This window comes from Amblyraja radiata, chromosome 12, assembly GCF_010909765.2.
Source record: "Amblyraja radiata isolate CabotCenter1 chromosome 12, sAmbRad1.1.pri, whole genome shotgun sequence".
NCBI lineage: Eukaryota > Metazoa > Chordata > Chondrichthyes > Rajiformes > Rajidae > Amblyraja > Amblyraja radiata.
This window is the reverse complement of record NC_045967.1, coordinates 47,472,869-47,492,079: the sequence shown is the minus strand read 5'-3', so window position 1 is coordinate 47,492,079 and position 19,211 is coordinate 47,472,869. Positions and strand designations below refer to the sequence as shown.

The 19,211-nt window shown below is 46.0% G+C and overlaps 1 protein-coding gene across 6 annotated transcripts in view; it reads right to left on the bottom strand.

The window, feature by feature from the left end:
* Positions 1 to 19,211, bottom strand: part of arhgef9 (Cdc42 guanine nucleotide exchange factor 9) — a 244,697-nt gene that overhangs the window by 27,659 nt on the left and 197,827 nt on the right. For all 6 annotated transcript variants that reach the window (XM_033030722.1, XM_033030724.1, XM_033030725.1 and 3 more), the window contains one exon: positions 16,172 to 16,415. In XM_033030722.1, the coding sequence (XP_032886613.1) occupies positions 16,172 to 16,415 (244 nt within the window). The remainder of the gene's footprint in view (positions 1 to 16,171; positions 16,416 to 19,211) is intronic.

The following is a 19,211-nucleotide window of genomic DNA, read 5'->3' as shown; positions in this document are numbered from 1 at the left end:
CCAGACCGAGTGAATGAAGTGGCCCTCAATGCCATCAGCAGCCTCTCCTCCTGACAGCAGAGGTACTCCAGCAATAATGTTTCAACCAAAGGTCCAGCATTGCATCGAGGTACTCGTCTACAAAGGTGCAAGGAATGACATGAACAGAGGGAGAGGGGGAGGGGGAGGGGGAGGGAGAGGGAGAGGGAGAGGGAGAGGGAGAGAGGAGAGGGAGAAGGGGAGGGAGAGGAGAGAGGAGAGAGGGAGGGAGAGGGGGAGAGGGGGAGAGGGAGCAGGGAGAGGGAGAGAGGGAGAGGGAGAGGGAGAGGGAGAGGAAGACGGAGGGGAGAGAGGGAGAGGGAGGACGAGGGAGCACGGGCGGAGAGGGAGTAGGGAGAGGGAGAGCGGCTCGGAGAGGGAGAGGGGGGAGAGAGGGGAGAGGGGGGAGAGGGGGATGCGAGGGGGAAGGGGGCAGAGGGGGGAGGGGAGGCTGCAGAGAGGGTGGAGAGGCGGAAGAGGGGAGAGGGGAGAGGGGGAGAGGGGGAGAGGGGGGCGAGGGGGGAGAGGGGGGAGAGGGGGAGAGGGGGAGAGGGGAGGAGGGGGAGAGGGGGAGAGGAGGAGAGAGGGAGAGGGGGAGAGTGGGGAGATGGGGGGAAGGGAGGAGAGGGGAGAGGGGGAGAGGGGGAGAGGGGGAGAGGGGAGAGGGGGAAGGGGAGAGGGGAGAGGGAGAGGAGAGGGAGAGGGAGGAGGGAGAGGGGAGAGGAGAGGGAGAGAGGAGAGAGAGGGAGAGGGAAGAGAGAGAGAGAAGGGACCGGAGAGAGATTGACGGAGAGAGAGAGAGAGGACGAGAGAGAGGAGAGAGAGAGACAGAAGAGAGAGGAGAGAGGAGAGGAAGAAGCGAGAGAGAGAGATGAGAAGGGAGAGGACAGCGAGAGAGAGAGGACGTCAAGAGAGAGAGAGAGAGAGAGCAGCGAGGAGAGAGAGAGAGAGACGAGAGAGAGAGAGAGAGGAGAGAGGAGAGAGATGAGAGAGAGCGAGAGAGAAGATAGAGAGAATGATCGAGAGAGTAGAGAGAGAGAGAGAGAGAGAGAGAGAGAGAGAGAGAGAGAGAGAGGGGTAAGAAGCCCTTCGGCCCAATTTGGGATATCCCTCTAAACCAGTTCTATCCATGTAACTATCTCATTGCTACTTAAACGTTGCAATAGTCCCTGCCTCAACTACCTCTTCTGGCAGCTCGTATCATACACCCATCACCATTTGCGTGAAAAAGTTACCCCACAGATGCCTATAAAATCTTTCCCCCTTCACATTGAACCCATGCTCGCTGGTTCTCGATTTCCCCCCCCCCCCCCCGGGCAAGAGACTCTGTGCGTCGACCTGATCTATTCCTCTCATGATTTTGTACACCTCTATAAGATCACCCCTCATCCTCCTGCGCTCCAAGGGATAGATTCCCAGCCTGCACAACCTCTCCCTATTGCTCAGACCCTCTAGTCCTGGCAACATCCTTGTAAATGTTCTCTGCACCTCTTTCAGCTTAATAACATCTTTTCTATAACATGGTGCCCAGAACTGAACACAATACTCTAAATGCGGCCACACCAATGTCTTATATAACTGCAACATGCCCTCAAAACTCAATACTCTGACTGATGAATATGTATATATATATATATATATTTAGTTTTAGTTTAAGTTCGAGATCCAGCATGGAAACAGGCCCTTCGGCCCACTGAGTCTGCACCGACCAACACTATCCTACACACACGAGGGACAATTTACAATGACACCAATTAACCTACAAACCTGTACGTATTCTAGTGTGGGAGGAAACCGGAGATCCCGGAGAAAACCTACGCAGGTCACGGGGAGAACATACAAACTCCGCACAGACAAGGGCGCAGTAGTCATGATCGAACCCGGGACTCTGGCGCTAGAACGGATCAACTCTAGCACTATGCCCCAGAGTTGGGAGTTAAAATCTATTATCACCGTACAAAGGTGCAGCTGAATTAACATTTGTTCATTTACAGGGATCATTACGGAGGAGCTCTAGGTCAGGCACAAATATGCCAGACCTGGTAGGGTCAGGAGATGTTCTTCCCTGAAGGATACTAATGAACCAGATGGGATTTTCTAACAATCTGTTAGATTCATGGTCACAGGTACTAAAATAGCTTTATTTAATTAACTGAATACAAATCCCTTGGCTGCTACGATGGGATTTGAACTCACGACAGTAGTTTTAGAAGAATGATCTACTCAGTGTTTTTAGAAGAACGATTTAACCAAAGTTATAGAGTGATACAGAGTGGAACCAGACCCTTCGGCCCAACTTGCCCACACCGGCCAACATGTCCCATGTACACTAGTCCCACCTGCCCGCATTTGTCCATATCCCTTCAAACCTGTCCTATCCATGTACCTGTCTAACTGCATCTTAAATGCTGGGATAGTCCCAGCCTCAACTGCCTCCTCTGGCAGCTCGTTCCTTATGCCCACCAACCGTTGTATGTAAAGGTTACCCCTCAGATTCATATTAAAAAAATTCCCCTTCACCTTAAACTTGGCAACTCCAGTTTATTCCCATCTTCAATTGATATAATTGTCCATGGAATGTGAATTTCACCGACTGATCCAGAGCTGACCAGATCAAGCACACCAGTGAGTCTTGACCCTGATGCAGGTCAGACTGGGTGATGACTGCAATTTACAGCGCCAGAGACCCGGGTTCAATCCTGTGTACGGGCGCTGTCTGTACACAGGATTGCCCTAAAGGAGATTGTAAACAAATATAGAGGCAAAAACTCTTCAATCCTTATGTGCTTTATTGATGCTTCCAAAGCCTTTGACCGTGTTAATCACAGAAAGCTGTTTGGTAAAATGAGTCAAAGAGGGGTGCCTGAATATATTGTTAGAATTCTGGCCTACTGGTATGCCCACCAGACTATGCAAATAAAATGGGGCAATAGGGTCTCAGCCCCATTTGGGGTTAGCAATGGTGTTAGACAAGGGGGAATTTTGTCCCCAGTCCTTTTTAATCTATATATTGATGATCTGTCTAAACAATTGAAAGCCTGTAACACTGGATGCGTGATTGGTAATATTTTAGTGAACCATATTATGTATGCAGATGATCTTGTGGTCTTTAGTCCATCTAACGCTGGTCTCCAGCAGCTCCTTACTATATGTTCTGTGTATGGTGTGGAACATGACATTAAATATAATGCTAGTAAGAGTGCTGTTATGGTCTGTAGAACCAAAGAGGATAAATGCCTAAAATATCCTGTTTTTAAATTGTCTGACAACAATCTTAGTGTCTGTAATAAGATAAAATATCTAGGGCATATTATTACAGAACAAATGACAGATGATGAGGATATTTATAGGCAACGACGCATGCTGTATGTACAGGCGAATATCCTCTTGCGTAAATTTGGTGCGTGTGCAGATGTGGTGAAGATGTCGCTATTTAGAGCATACTGCACACCACTCTACACTGCGCACCTGTGGTCGAACTATTTAAAGACAAGTATGCAGAGACTAAAGGTGGCATATAACGATGCCATGAGAACACTGCTAAGGCAACCTAGATGGTGTAGTGCCAGTAATATGTTTGTGGCTGCAGGAGTCAGTACTTTAGAAGCTATCCTAAGACACCACATGTATAAATTCATTTGCAGGATAAATGACTCTTGACAAACATAAGGGTTAGCACTACACGCTACGAATCCCAGCTGTGGAGACACTGGTATCGTTGTCTCGTTGTAGGACATTGATCATCTTTTAATCTGGATTTTTAACTTAAGTATTGTGGGTTTTTGTTAAATATAAATTATGATGTTTTTATGTGATATACCATGATTTTATATATATTTATGATATTTGATATGCAATGCATTTTTAATGTAATGTTGCCCCTTGTCTGGACCTTGAGTCCGTAATAAAGTTTATTATTTATTATTATTATTATTATTATTATGTAAGGAGTTTGTACGTTCTCTCCGTGACCTGCGTGGGTTTTCTCCGGGTGCTCCGGTTTCCTCCCACACTCCAAACACATACAAGTTTGTGGGTTTATTGGCTTGGTATAATTACAAATTGCCCCTCGTGTGTGTAGGATAGTGTGAGTGTGCGGGGATCGCTGGTCGGTACAGACTCGGTGGGCTGAAGGGCCTGTTTCCGTGCTGTATCTCGAAACTAAAACTAAACTTTAAAAAGTGCATAAGTGACCCTTGGCGACACACAGATTCAGCGGTTGCCATCGTTTTTTTTAAGCAGGATAGGGAAGGAGGAGGGGAAGAGAAAACAAATGTCCAAGATGTCGGGAACAAATGCAGCACCACCTGGCCCCAATAAAAAGCCAGAGTCAAACAGGCAGCGGTCAAAGAGGTGATACAAAATGCTGGAGTAACTCAGTGGGTCAGGCAGCATCTCTGGAGAAAAGGAATAGTTGATGTTTCAAGTTCAATCCCTTCTCAGACACTCAGTCCCTTCCTCAGACTCCTCAGTCAAAGAGTAGATTGTGCCGCCCCCCCCCCCCCCCATCCCAATGTGGGCTGATCAATAACAAACACCCTTTACAAGTCTGAAACCACGGCCATCTCCAACAAAAGGAAGTCTAATTGCCCCCTCTTCACCTTCAACCAAATTAGCATTACCAAATTCCATTATCGTTCTGTATACAGATTGCCATTGACCAGAAATGTATCTGGAAACAAAAACTGTGCTTAAAAGAAGAACAGGGGCTGGGTGTGTTGGAAGGGACTGCAGATGCCGGTGTACAACGACATATATGAAGACATGCCTGTTTGTCAGCAAATTGGCCCTAATGTGCAGGGAGTGGGTGAGAAAGTGGGATGGCATAGAATTAGTGTGAATGGGTTGTCGTGGACTCAAATGGGCTGAATGGCCTGCTTCTCTTAATCCCTAAAACCTTCAAGGTTAGTCAACATCAGTGGAAACATCTGCTGCATTGTCTAAATTAACCCTCACGATGTTCGGGAATAGCATGGTGTTCCTCATCACAAAGACATTGGGCGTCTTAGCTCTGGAGTCTAGGATCATGCATCTTCCCCATGCAGTACAAACTCGTTTATTTTAAAGAAATTCTCTGTCCCTGCTTCTCATGAGGATGAAGGCAAACAAGATAACCCTGGGGATATCTGTTTGCCTGGTTCAGATATTTTCCAATGTGCAGTAAAAGCAAATATATTTATATTTATATATATATATACAGAAGTCAAGTCTCTCCGGGCATTCAAAGGAACATTACCAAACAAAGTCTGACATATTTGTCAAAGACGTGGGTTAGAAGGAGAAAAGAGAAGGCGAGTGTCTAGGGGAAGGAATACGTTTTGGACCCTGTAGCTGAAGGCACAACTGGGAAGGAATAGAGGGATCATCTTCTTGTCGAGTCCACACACAAGATTAGAAGTTGTTCAGGCAGAGCTGAACACATTTCTCGGCATCTGCACACAATGGTGTCTGTCTTGCGCTTCTTGTGCTTCTTGTGCGTGGTGGTGGAAAGATTGGTGGAAACAGGGGCCGTGACGTGAACGCTCTTCCCTTGACCCCAATGGAGGGATGAAATTCAGGGATGTACAAACTGCTGAATTTGAGCAAGGAAAGCTCGAGTTGCAGAGCTGCAGGAGATTACATAGGTAGGAAGAGCTGAGTCGTAGAAAGATTTCAATACGATATTAAAAGGAATCACTTAGTCAGGAGCTAACGTCTGTCAGCAAGTCCGGAGATGATGAGCGGATGAAATTTGGCATTGTTTAGAACAAGGGGATTGACTTCCAAAATTGCAGCAAACCTTTGACAGGGTCCCCGTAGCTAGATGTGGCATTGCTGCAAGAGATGTCAGCCGTGTTTATGTCAGTCGCAGCATTTTAGTTTAGTGTAGAGATACAGCGCGGAAACAGGCCCTTCGGCCCACTCAGTCCGTGCCAACCAGTGATCCCAGCGCACTAACACACACACACACTACCTATCCTACCTACACACTATCTACATCTATCCTTCACACACTCGGGAGAAATGACAATTTTTTTTACAGTGGCCAATTATCCTAGAACCTTCGCTCCATATTTCCTTCGCTCCATAGATGCTGCTGCACCCGCTGAGTTTCCCCAGCAATTTTGTGTACCTTCCTATCCTAGAACCTGTACGTCTTTGGAATGTGGGAGGAAGCCGGATCATCCGGAGAAAACCCAAGCAGGTCACGGGGAGAACGTACAAACTCCGTCCATGGTCGGGATCGAACCCAGGTCACTGGGTTATCCACTGGACATATCCCGGGGAAAAGCTTCCAGACTGCAGACTTAGCAATGCTTCCCTCGTTCTCAACGTATAATATATTGAAAGGATGTGTACTTGAGCACAAAGCCTCACATTAACGCTGTAGGAAGCAGCACTTCAGGAGTTCAGCCGCTGAGCTGCGCGGCGTTTCCATGGTTGCGGCTTCGGTAAACTGTGCAGCTTGATTGCACAGATGTGATGAGTGATTTCCTCGTGGGTCAATGTCGGCGCTTGCAGTCGGGTTGTGTGCAGCCTCTGCAAGGGCCCGTGCTCAAATAGGAATCTAGCGAGGTGCAACTCCTCAGCTTTGTAGCTACAGCAGGTAGATACACTTCTGCAGTCAACACCATCTAATGCACCAGGTGATCCAGCTGACACTGTCTTCCAAAGATGACCACTTATTTTCTCAGGCTGGATGTAGTTAAGATTTAGTTTTTAGAGATACAGCTTGGAAGCAGGCCCTTCGGCCCGACGAGTCCGCGTGGACCGACGGTCCCCATACACTAGTTCTAGCCTACACACTGGGAGCAGTTTTATAGAAGCCAATTAACCCACACACCTGGGATGTGGGAGGAAACCGGAACACCCGGAGAAGAGCCAGGCGGTCACAGGGAGAATGTGGAAACTCCGTACAGACTGCACTTCAGTGTGAGCTTCTGCCAGGTCTTGCATGTCAATTGTGGAGAGCCATGTCTGAATATTGTCTCAATAACATACATGTACATGCAAGTTTCTCACATGGCATGAGCCTAGGTTAGAGTAAAAAATGAATCGGGGGGGGGAGGGGGGCATTCAAAGTATGAATAACAGGCGGTATATGCCCTGGCTTTGGGTAACTAAATCATTTTTCACTTCCATAGAAGTTTTATTTTCTATACTTTCCAGAAATATTTATTACTAATAATTCAAATGTTTAACATTGCAAGGCCTTTGTCCCCCATGGGTTTGCTGCTTCATTATCTCCTCTAGCTAGCAAATAAGTTCGAGAAACAAGGGACAGCAGATGCTGGTTTACAAATGAAAATACAAAGTTGCTGGGGAAACTCAGCAGGCCAGGCAGCATCTCAGGACAAAATGGATATGCGATGTTTCGGGTCTGGGACCCTTCTTCAAGTTGGTGGTGGTTGGCCAAGGAAAGCTGGAGAGAGGTGGAGGGGATAAAGCCTGGCACGTGATAGGTTTGTACAGATGATGGAGATTGTGATTGGCAAAAGGGTGGATGTGGGTGAGAGAGGAAAAGGTGACAAAAAGGGTGTAAGCTGAAGAGAGACGAGGAGTAAATGTGAAGCCAGAGGAAGGGATGTAGGTGGAAGGAGCTGGGTTGGGAGTGGAAAGAGTGGGAGTGTGAGAAATGGGTGTGCATTTAGGGAGAGCAACAGGGAAGAGGGGGTGGGGGGGAGGGGTGGTTACCTAACATTGGAGAATTGAATGTTCATACCATTGGGTTGTATGCTAACCCAGGTGGAATATGAGGTGCTTTTCCTCCAGTTTGCATGGACGAGAATGAGCTATGTCAATTTACAGAGCACACACAGTGAGATGCAAAAGCCATCTGATATCCCAGCATGTGGGTAAGTCAATGCATAAGCAGCATCTGCATTCCCACATTTGGTAAACTATTAAAAGAGACATATATTTTTTAAGTGAAACTATAATTTTGAATTTTAATTTTGGCTGTATGATTAGCTTGCTGGGGTGTGGATAGATACATTAGGCTATGAAGAATGCTTTATTTTGTGTGCACTGCAGTCAATGGGTTGAGAGCGATGACTTTGAGAGACATGTATTGCTCAACTTGGTATTGCCTGGAGATGCAGCTTTCTCATGTGCCCTCTGGTATTCTGGTTGCAAGAAAAACTGGTCTATTTCACTTGGGCAGCTTACAACCCAGCGGTATGATTTTTGATTTCACTAACTTCAAGTAAACCTTGCATCCCCTCTTTCTCCGTCTTCCCCCACCCCAGTCTTCGTACTAGTTTCACTCCTGTTGAGTTTCACTGTTTGTGTAACTCGTTATCACCTTCCCCACAGCCAACAATAGACCATTGTGGGCTCCACCTTTCCTTGGTCACCGTTGCTTTTTGTATAGAAACATAGAAACATAGAAAATAGGTGCAGGAGTAGTCCATTCATCCCTTCGAGCCTGCACCGCCATTCAATATGATCATGGCTGATCATCCAACTCAGTATCCTGTACCTGCTTTCTCTCCATACCCCCTGATCCCTTTAGCCACAAGGGCCACATCTAACTCCCTCTTAAATATAGCCAATGAACTGGCCTCGACTACATTCTGTGGCAGAGAATTCCAGAGATTCACCACTCTCTGTGTAAAAAATGTTTTTCTCATCTCAGTCCTAAAAGATTTCCCCTTTATCCTTAAACTGTGACCCCTTGTTCTGGACTTCCCCAACATCGGGAACAATCTTCCTGCATATATCTTTCATTCATTTGTTCTATGTACCTTCTATAGCTCTCGTTTCCCTCTCCTCTGACTCTCAGTCCAAAGAAGAGTCTCGACACCTATTCTCTCCTTCTCTCCAGTGATGCTGCCTGACCCGCTGAGTTATTTTAGCTTTTTGTGTCAATCTTCATACTCTCCCTTCTTCATTTCTAAAGCCGCACGTTCACCCCTCTGGCATCCCTGAAGCACAAGTTCAGGTTTAGTTTAGTTTTAGAGATACAGCGCGGAAACAGGCCCTTCGGCCCACCGGGTCCGCGCCGACCAGCGATTCCTGCACATTAACTCCATCCTAGGGACAATTTTTACATTTACCAATTAACCTGCAAACCTGCACGTCTCTGGCGTGTGGTAGAAAACCAAAGATCTCAGAGAACGAGGTCAAGGGGAGAACGCAGGTCACGGGGAGAACGTACAGCACCCGTAGTCGGGATCGAATCCGGGTCTCCGGCGCTGTATTCGCTGTAAGGCAGCAACTCTACCGCTGCGCCACCTTGACCGCCCTAATGAGTGCTGATGTTCCATTTATCAGCCAAAATGTTCAAGCTCAGAAGATTATTTATTAGTTAAAAATCTCATTCCATAAATTATCTGCTGTGGAATGCCATAATACCCTCCTACTCATTGTGTAACGATCCCAGCAAGGCCTCTAACCAAGGCCAAGAATTGCCATGAATACATAATTGGTGTTAACCTCATTCTTGTGTGCAGCATTTACAACGCCTACTGATATCAGCTTCAGAAAATTAGGCATGTTATCATGAACTACTTTAGTTTAGTTTAGTTCATTAGTTTAGAGATACAGAATGGAAACAGGCCCTTCGGCCCACTGAGTCTATGCCGACAAGCGAATACCCGTACACCAGTACTATCCTACACACTAGGGACAATTTTCAGAAGCCGATTTAGTTTCGTTTATGTTTAGTGAGAGCAGATACAGCACAGAAACTGGCCCTTCGGCCCACCGGGTCTGTACACTAACATTATCCTACCCACGCTAGGGACAATTTATAATTTCACCAAGCCAATTAACCTACAAATCTGTACGTCTTTGGAATGTGGCTGGAACACCTGGAGAAAATCCACGCAAGTTACGGGTAGAACACACAGACTCCGTACAGACAGCACCCGTAGTCAGGATCGAACCTGGGTCTCTGGCGTTAGGAGGCAGCAACTCTACCGCTGCGCCACTTTGCCGCCCATAAGTATTTCAGTAAAATTTTCATCCACATTTTATCTAAATTAGATCTTTCAATACGAAAAAGTTTCATCCAAATTATATCTAAATTGGATCTTTCAATTAGAAAAAAAAAACTATTTTTCGGACTCGTTTGCTGTGCGTGAATAATTCAATCAAACGGAAAAATCTGAGGTGTTAAATTTAACCTTTTGCTTTTCTTCTCCTCCCCTCACTCCCAACACCCTTGGGATTGAGGATGCCTTGCATCCAACTCAACTCCTGAAGGTCACCAAGTTACTGTCACGTCATTGTGGGACTCGCAGGCTGTGCCAAGGATGGGGCATGAAATGTGTGGCAGAAAGGGCCTGGTGAAAGGTGAAAAGGCTGGATAGAGTGGATGCAGAGAGGATGTTCCCACTAGTGAGACAGTCTAGGACCAGAGGGTTCAACCACAAAATAAAAGGACGTCTCTTCAAAATGGAGATGAGGAGGAATTTCTTTAGTCAGATGGTGGTGGATCTGTGGAATTCATTGCCACAGACGGCGGTGGAGGCCAAGTCATTGGGTATTATTAAGGCGGAGATTGACAGATTCTTGATTAGTACGGGTGTCAAGGGTTACGGGGCGAAGGCAGGAGGATGGGGTTGAGAGGGAAAGGTACATCAGCCGTGGTTGAGTGGATGAGTAGATCGATGGGCCGAATGACCTTATTCTGCTCCTATGTCTCATGAACTTATGAAAGGGGAGGGGGTTGGTTTTGGAGTTGGTGTATCTCTGCCATCATGTTGTTGGTGCTCTTCTTCACGAAGAGGATGATCCTATGGATGTGTTCAAATGAAACCAGAACACTTTCTGAGGCTCAGACCTACTAGTGCTACCACAACCAATGCCTCTAAGAATTAGATTAGGCACTCAGTTGTGGGAATAAAGAACACAAAATGTTTGGAGGATCAGGCAGCATCTGTGGAGGGAATAAACAGGTGACATTTCCGTTTGGGCCCCTTCTTCAGACTGGTTGCAGAAGGTGCGGGAAGCTGGAAAAGAAAGATGGGACGGGAAAAGCCAGGCAAGTGCGTCTGCCTTCCGCAAAGACCGCTCCCTCCGTAACTCCCTTGTCAATTCTTCCCTTTCCTCCCGTACTACCCCCTCCCCGGGCACTTTCCCTTGCAACCGCAAGACATGCTCCACTTGTCGCTTTACCTCCCCCCTCGACTCCGTTCAAGGACCCAAGCAGTCGTTCCAGGTGCGACAGAGGTTCACCTGCATCTCCTCCAACCTCATCTATTGCATCCGCTGCTCTAGATGTCAGCTGATCTACATTGGTGAGACCAAGCGGAGGCTTGGCGATCGTTTCGCCGAACACCTCCGCACGGTCCGCATTAACCAACCTGACCTCCCGGTGGCTCAGCACTTCAACTCCCCCTCCCATTCCGTATCCGACCTCTCTGTCCTGGGTCTCTTCCATGGCCAGAGCGAGCACCACCGGAAATTGGAGGAACAGCACCTCATATTCCGCTTGGGGAGTCTGCATCCTGGGGGGGCATGAACATTGAATTCTCCCAATTTTGTTAGCCCTTGCTGTCTCCTCCCCTTCCTCAGCCCTCGGGCTCCTTCTTCTCCTATTTCCTTTCTTCTCCCCCCCACCCCCCATCTGTCTGAAGAAGGGTTTTGGCCCGAAACTTTGCCTATTTCCTTCGCTCCATAGATGCTCCTGCACCCGCTGAGTTTCTCCAGCATTTTTGTGTACCAAGTGATAGGTGAAGATGGACACAAAGTGCTGGAGTAACTCAGCGAGTCAGCCAGCATCTCTGGAGAAAACGAATGGGTTACATTTCTTTCAGATTGAAGAAGAGTCCTGACCCAAAACGTTAGTCTGCAGAAGGGTCCCAACCTGAACCATCGGTCTGAAGAAGGGTCCCGTTTCGAAACGTCACCATCCCTTTCCTCCAGAGATGTTGCCTGACCCGCTGACTTACGCCAGCACTTTTATCAATTTTTGCTACAAACCAGCATCTGCAGTTCCTTGTTTCTACAAGTGATAGGTGAATACAAGTGAGGGATGTTTGTTCAGCAGATGGGTGGAGTAAATGGCAAAATTGTGTTTGTGGGCATATTCTGGTTTGGAGCAATATTGATCCATTGTTAAATAATCTTTGGACTGGGTACTTTCAACCTGTGAGTATCATTCATTCCCTGTATAACATCCCCAACTAGCTCATTAGATCTGACAATCCATCTATATATTAGTGAGTGGGAAGGAACTGCAGATGCTGGTTTACACCAACACAAAATGCTGGAGTAACTCAGCAGAAGAGGCAACATCCCTGGGGAAAAGGAATGGGTGACGTTTCGGCCTGATGAAGGGTCTCTCCCCAAAATGTCACCCCATTCCTACTCTCCAGAGGTGCTGCCCGTCCCGCTGAGTTACTCCAGCACTTTGCTTCTATCTATATATTAGATTGGAATGTCATTATTCCATTGAAGCAGCCAAATAATTTCAAAGTCTTTCTTTAAAATTTTGATGTACAATACCCATTCATTAATCATTCAGTGAATTGGGAAATTATAAAATTGATATGCCACAGGAGGAGGTCATCTGGTCCAGTGAATCTATTCCTGTTCCCAGCAGAGTGATCACAGCAGTTTATGAGTCTGTTCTTTTCCCAGAAGCTATCCAATTTCCTTTGGAAGACATTAATTAATTTTGTTTCCACCGCTGCTAGAGATGATGAATTCTAGATCATAACAGCTCGCTGAAAACCAAAACACATTTTCACCATGTCCATCTAAGGATTTTTTTTGTAAATCAAAACTTTAAATCTTCTTTCCTTGTCCTTGATCCATCTGCCAATGTCAACAGCATCTCTCTATTTATCCAATCTAAACCAGCCAGAATCACGTTCACGTCATAGAATTAGGCCATTCGGCCCATCGAGTCCACTCCACCATTCAATCATGGCTGATCTCTGCCTCCTAATTCAATTTTCCTGCCTTCTCCCCGTAACCCTTGACACCTGTTCTAATCAAGAATTTTTCTATCTCTGCCTTAAAAATATCCACAGCCCTCTGTGTCAATGAGTTCCACAGATTAACTACCCTCTGACTAAAGAAGTTCCTCCTCACTTCCTTTCTGAAAGAGTGCCCTTTAATTCTGATGCTATGACCTCTGGTCCTCGACTCTCTCACCAGTGGAAGCATCCTTTCCACATTCACTCTATCTCTGCCTTTCATTATTCTCAACCTTCTAAACTCCAGCGAGTACAGGCCCAATGCTGCCAAACGCTAATCACATGCTAACCCACTCATTCCTGGAATCATTCTAGTAAGCCTCCTCTGGACCCTCTCCAGAGCCAGCACATCCTTCCTCAGATATGGGACCCAAATTTGCTCACGGTACTCTAAATACTGCCTGACCAGCGCCTTATAGAGCCTCAGAATTACATCATTGTTTTTGTATTCCAGTCCTCTTGATATAAATGCTAGCAAGCTTGTAAATCTCCTCTCAATTATCTGTTTCTCAGGAGAACAACCCTTTCTTGTCCTGCCCAATCTCATAATAGAAATCCCCCATCATGGAAACATTACAGTTAACCTTTGAGTCCTCTTTAGGACCATTATTTTTTTCCCGAAGTTAGGTGATAAGAATTGGGCACAATATCAGAATTATGACCTATTTTAGTTTTCCTGGGGGTGGAAAATTGCAACCTTCACGTGGTCCGCCCTGTTTCGATGAATGCAATCAACCTGGCGTGCACAATCAAATAAGATCAAATAGGACAAGTTGTCCTACAACTTTAGGCTGTGCACGCCATACGCAAGAAGAAGAAGAAGAAGAAGTTTTCCAGGAACATTCATATCCATCTTGAGTTGGCTTTACTGATTGTAAAGGTAAACAGCATCTTCCTATGAACTACTCATAGGTCATAGAAACATAGAAAATAGGTGCAGGAGTAGGCCATTCGGCCCTTTGAGCCTGCACCGCCATTCAATATGATCATGGCTGATCATCCAACTCAGTATCCTGTACCTGCCTTCTCTCCATACCCCCTGATCCTTTTAGCCACAAGGGCCACATCTAACTCCCTCTTAAATATAGAAGTAGGGCCTTCAGCCCACAAAATATGCTCTGACCATGTATCTACATTAATCCCATTTCACTCTCCCCACATCCCCATCAACTTCCCTCAGATTTTTCCAGTCACTTGTATACCAGTTTCTTTAAGTTTAGTTTTCGAGACACAGCACAGAAACAGGCCCGTCAGCCCACGGAGTCTGCGCTGACCAGCGATCCCCGTACACTAGCACCATGTATCCTACACACTATTGCCAATTCACAATTTTTACCGGAGCCAATTAACCCACAGACCTGCACGTCTTTGGAATGTGGGAGGAAAACGGAGCTCCCGGAGAAAACCCACACGGTCACGGGGAGACTCCGTAGAGACAGCACCCGGAGTCAGGATCAAACCCGGGTCTCTGGCGCTGTAAGGCAGCAACTCTACCACTGTGTGACGGTGCCACCCTAACTTACACAGGGCCACTGATCTACCAACAAATATGTATTTGGAATGTGGAAGGAAATGAAAGGAGCTGGAAGAAAACTATGCAGCCACAGGGAGAACATGCACACAGACAGCATCTGAAGTCAGGATAGAGCCTAAGTGGCTGATGTTGTGGGGCAACAGCTGTGCCAGTGCTCACCTCAATCAGGCTTGTGATAACTCAAAAAGAGGAGAAAGCAACTTGGAACCTCGTCTGCTGTATCCGTTGTTCAAGATGTGGACTCATACATCGGCGAGACCAAAGGTAGACTGGGCGATCCTTTTGCTGAACACCTTTGCTCAGTCCGCCTGAACCTACCTGATCTCCCGGTTGCTAAACACTTTAATTCCCCTTCCCATTCCCACACACTGAACTTCCTGTCCTAGGTCTCCTCCATGGTCAGACTGAGGCAAAACGCAAATTGGAGGAATAGCATCTCATTTTTTGGTTGGGCCCAGTGATATGAATCTCATTGAAGGGCTGGGACCCAAAACTTCACCCATTCCTCATCTCCAGAGATGCTGCCTGTCCCGCTAAGTTACTCCAACTTTTTGTGTCTATCTGTAGAAGTTTCGAGCCCTTCCTCGGCCACCACTCTGTCTGTCAACCTAAAAACATTTAAAAAGACATCAAGTGCTGGAGCAATGGCTTAGAAACCATACCAATACCTCTACTTCCTCTGAGGGCTGAGGAAGTTCGGCATGTCCCCAACAACTCTCACCAACTTCTACAGATGCGCCCTAGAAAGCGTTTTATCGGGATGCATCACAGAGTGGTTTGGAACAGCTCCATCCAAGACGGCAAGAAATTGCAGCAAATTGTGGACGCAGCCCAGACCATCAAAAACCAACCTCAATTTAATTGACTCCATTTACACTTCATGCTATCTTGGCAAGGCCACCAGCATAAGCAAAGATGAGCCTCACCCCATTCACTCTCTTTTCTCCCCTCTCCCATCAGGCAAGTGGTACAGTATTGTGAAAATGTACACCTCCAGATTCAGGGACAGTTTCTCCCCAGCTGTTATCTGAACAGTCAACTGAACCATTCTACCAACAACTAGAGAGCGGTTCTGACCTACTATCTACCTCATTGGAGACCCTCGGACTATCTCTAATCAAACTTTACTGGACTTTATCTTACGCTAAACACTATTCCCTTTATCATGTATCTGTGCATTGTAGATGGCTCGATTATAATCATGTATTGTCTTCCGCTGAATGATTAGCACGCAACAAAAAGCTTTTCACTGTACCTCGGTACATGTGGCAATAAACTAAATTAAACTAAACTAACTCAGCAGATCAGGCACAATCTCTGGAGAACATGGATAGATGACCTTTCATGTTGAGGCCCATCTTCAGACTGTAAAATACTTACTAAGCAAATCTAGAGCTAAAACCTTTTGCATAGAGCAGCTGTTACAAAAGAATTAATCTATTCTTCATTATCCAAGTACCTCCATTTACTTCACTGATGCCCATCTGTGTGATAACAGGAGGTACACAAAATTGCTGGAGGAACTCAGCGGGTGCAGCAGCATCTATGGAGCGAAGGAAATAGGCGACGTTTTGGGCCGAAACCCTAACAGGACCGCTCAGCACAATTCTGTTAAAGTACGTGGCTCAACACCTATTATTACAACAAATAGGGCATTTTCAAGCACAATTTATTTTGGTAGAAGTGAAGAAAGAACAAATTATCTTGCCTATTTTTTCATCTTCTTGAACCATCCTCCTCTCCTCATGTAGTGCCCGCATCCATCTTTGCTTTTCCTCCGGCTTCTTCACACAGAATAAGTGCACTTCCTCTGTCTCCTTGTTCTTTAGTTTGAAGGCATTCTTGGCATTAACATTAAATTCATCATCTCTTCCATCACCGACGTCTTTCATTTCATACTTGTTCATGTCCATTCTGCATTTGTAGTAAAGAATGTCCCGTCGTATCAAATCCTTGAGGAAAGAAATTCAGAAGCAGGTTTTAGAACAGAAACATACCACACTGCTGGAAAAACCATGGGAACCATGGTCTCTATTGTAAATGGTTCAGTAACCATTTGGTTCATTACTACTGATATTTTGTGTATACAATACACAGCATCATATCATGCAATGTAGACATTGATGGGATTCCTTGCAAGATGTCTGGTAACACCAAATGTTTTGCTTTTCCTTGTAATTGAAGTGACGAATCAAACATTGAGTATAGAAATTGGAAGGTCATGTTGCAGTTATTTCAGACGTTGATGAGGCCACATTTATGGCATTGTGTTCAGCTGTGGTCACCATTTTATAGGCAAGATATTGTCAAGCTGGAAAGGGTGCAGAGAAGATTTACAAGGATGTTCCCAGGACTCAAGGGCCCGAGCTGTAGGAGAGGTTGAGCAGGCTACGACTTTATTCCTTGAAGCGCAGGAGGATGAGGGGTGATCTTGTAGAGGTGTACAAAGTCATGAGAAGAATAGATTAGGTAAATGTACAGAGTCCTTAGCCCAGAGTAGCGGAAATCAAGAACCATGGGACATACGTTTAAGGTGCGGGGGAAAAGATTTAATAGGAATCCGAGGGGTAACTTTTTTACACAAAGTGTGGTGGGTATGTGGAATGAGCTGCCGGAGGAGGTAGTTGAGGCAGGTACTGTCCCAACATGTAAGAAACATTTAGACAGGTAGTTTTAGAGGGATATGGGCCAAATGCAGTCAGGTGCGGCAAGTGGAGATGGGGCATGTTGGTCGGCATGGGCAAGTTAGCTCCAAGGGGCTGTTTCCGCGCTGTATGACTCTATGACCATGACTCTATGACTCTATAACATACAACGCAACCTACAGGAATACAGTAGTGATGTTTCCATGTCCCTCTATATGTCATCCAGAAATCTGGACCAATACATTGACAGATGATACATAAGCTTGAAACTATGCACCACTAGACTCAGGAACAGCTTCTTCCCCTCTGTGATCAGACTTCTGAATGGTCCGTCCATAAGCCTAGGGTTCAGTTCTGATCCTCCAACCTACCTTATTGCAGACATTGAACATTTTCTCTGGAACTGTTATGCTACAATCTATTCTGCAGTCTGGTATCTTTCCCTTTACTCTACCTTTTGTACTTACGTTTGATTTGATCGTATTCATCAGTGGTATTTTATTTGATTTGATTGGATAGAACACAAATAAGAGCTTTTCGCTGTACCTCAGTACACATGTGACAATAATGAACATTAGCCTATATTAGCAAAGATATGCTCAAATCCAATAATGGAAGGTTAAGAGTTTGCAAACACAAAATGCTGGAGTAACTCAGTTGGGTCAGGCAGCATCTCTGGTGAATATGAATAGGTGACATTTCGGGCCGGGGCCCTTCTTCAGACAAGAATTAAAAAGTCCATAAGACACAAGAGCTGAATGAGGCCAATCGGCCCATCAAGTCTGTTCTGTCATTCGATGATGGCTGATCTATTTTTAACCCTCTTAACCCCATTCTCCTGCCTTCTCCCAGTAACCTTCGGCTCCCTTACTAATCAAGAACCTCTCAATCTCTATTTAGTTTTCGTTATGTTTAGTTTAGAGATACAGTGTGGAAACAGGCCCATCGGCCAACAGAGCCCGCGCCGACCAACAATCACCTCGTACATTAGCACTATCCTACACACTAGGGAGAATTTACAGAGGCCCATTAACCCTACAAACTTGTACGTCTTTGGGATGTGGAGGAAACCGGAGCACCCAGAGAAAGCCCACATGGTCACAGGGAGAAATTACAAACTCTGTACAGACAGCACCCATAGCCAGAATCGATCGAGGGTCTCTTGCACTGTAATGCCCCTGTCCCACTTAGGAAACCTGAACGAAAACCTCTGGAGACTTTGCGCCCCACCCAAGGTTTCCGTGCGGTTCCCGGAGGTTGCTGGTGGTTGCTGGAGGTTGCAGGTAGTGGAAGCAGGTAGGGAGACTGACAAAAACCTCCGGGAACCGCACGGAAACCTTGGGTGGGGCGCAAAATCTCCAGAGGTCTCCGTTCAGGTTTCCTAAGTGGGACAGGGGTATAAGGCAGCAACTCTACCGCTGCACCACCGTGCCGCCCTGCTTTAATCGCGATAAAATGCCTTCCACAGCTGTCTGTGGCAATGAAATCCAGAGATTCACCACCCTCTGGCTAAGGAAATTCCTCCTCACCTCCATTCTAAAAAGGGTTTTAATTCAGTTTAAAAACCTGTACCTTACCTATAAATCTGCCCTGACATTTTTTTTTATTAAGCCCAAGTGATTCACTATGAATGGAGATCTTTAATTTTAGCACAAAACCTCAGTCCTGGTTCACCATATTGACTTCTAATTGCCACTGAAGATTCTACCATGCCATTTATTGACACTGAATCACCACCGTGTAAAAGGCTCACTGCCACTTTGTCACTAATGATACAAATTGAGAATGAATAATTTTAATGTATGTACCAAGGGGTAAAGGGCAAGAGAGAAAATAAAGACTGGTTGCAAGCTTGTGCTTTTAAGACTTGGCAGGAGTAATGATCTAACAGAAAATTGTTCGCAAAGCAGTTGCAAATTCCACCCAATTTGGAGGTTGGCACTATTGATTTCAGACTGAAAGAAAATCACGATCCCTTCCAAGCTTGCTGCAAAATCTTCCATCTCCTGGTGCATAGAGCATAGAACAGCACAGCACAGGAACAGGCCCTTCAGCCCACCATGCCTCTGCTGAACGTGATGCCGAGTTAAACTGCTCTCCTCT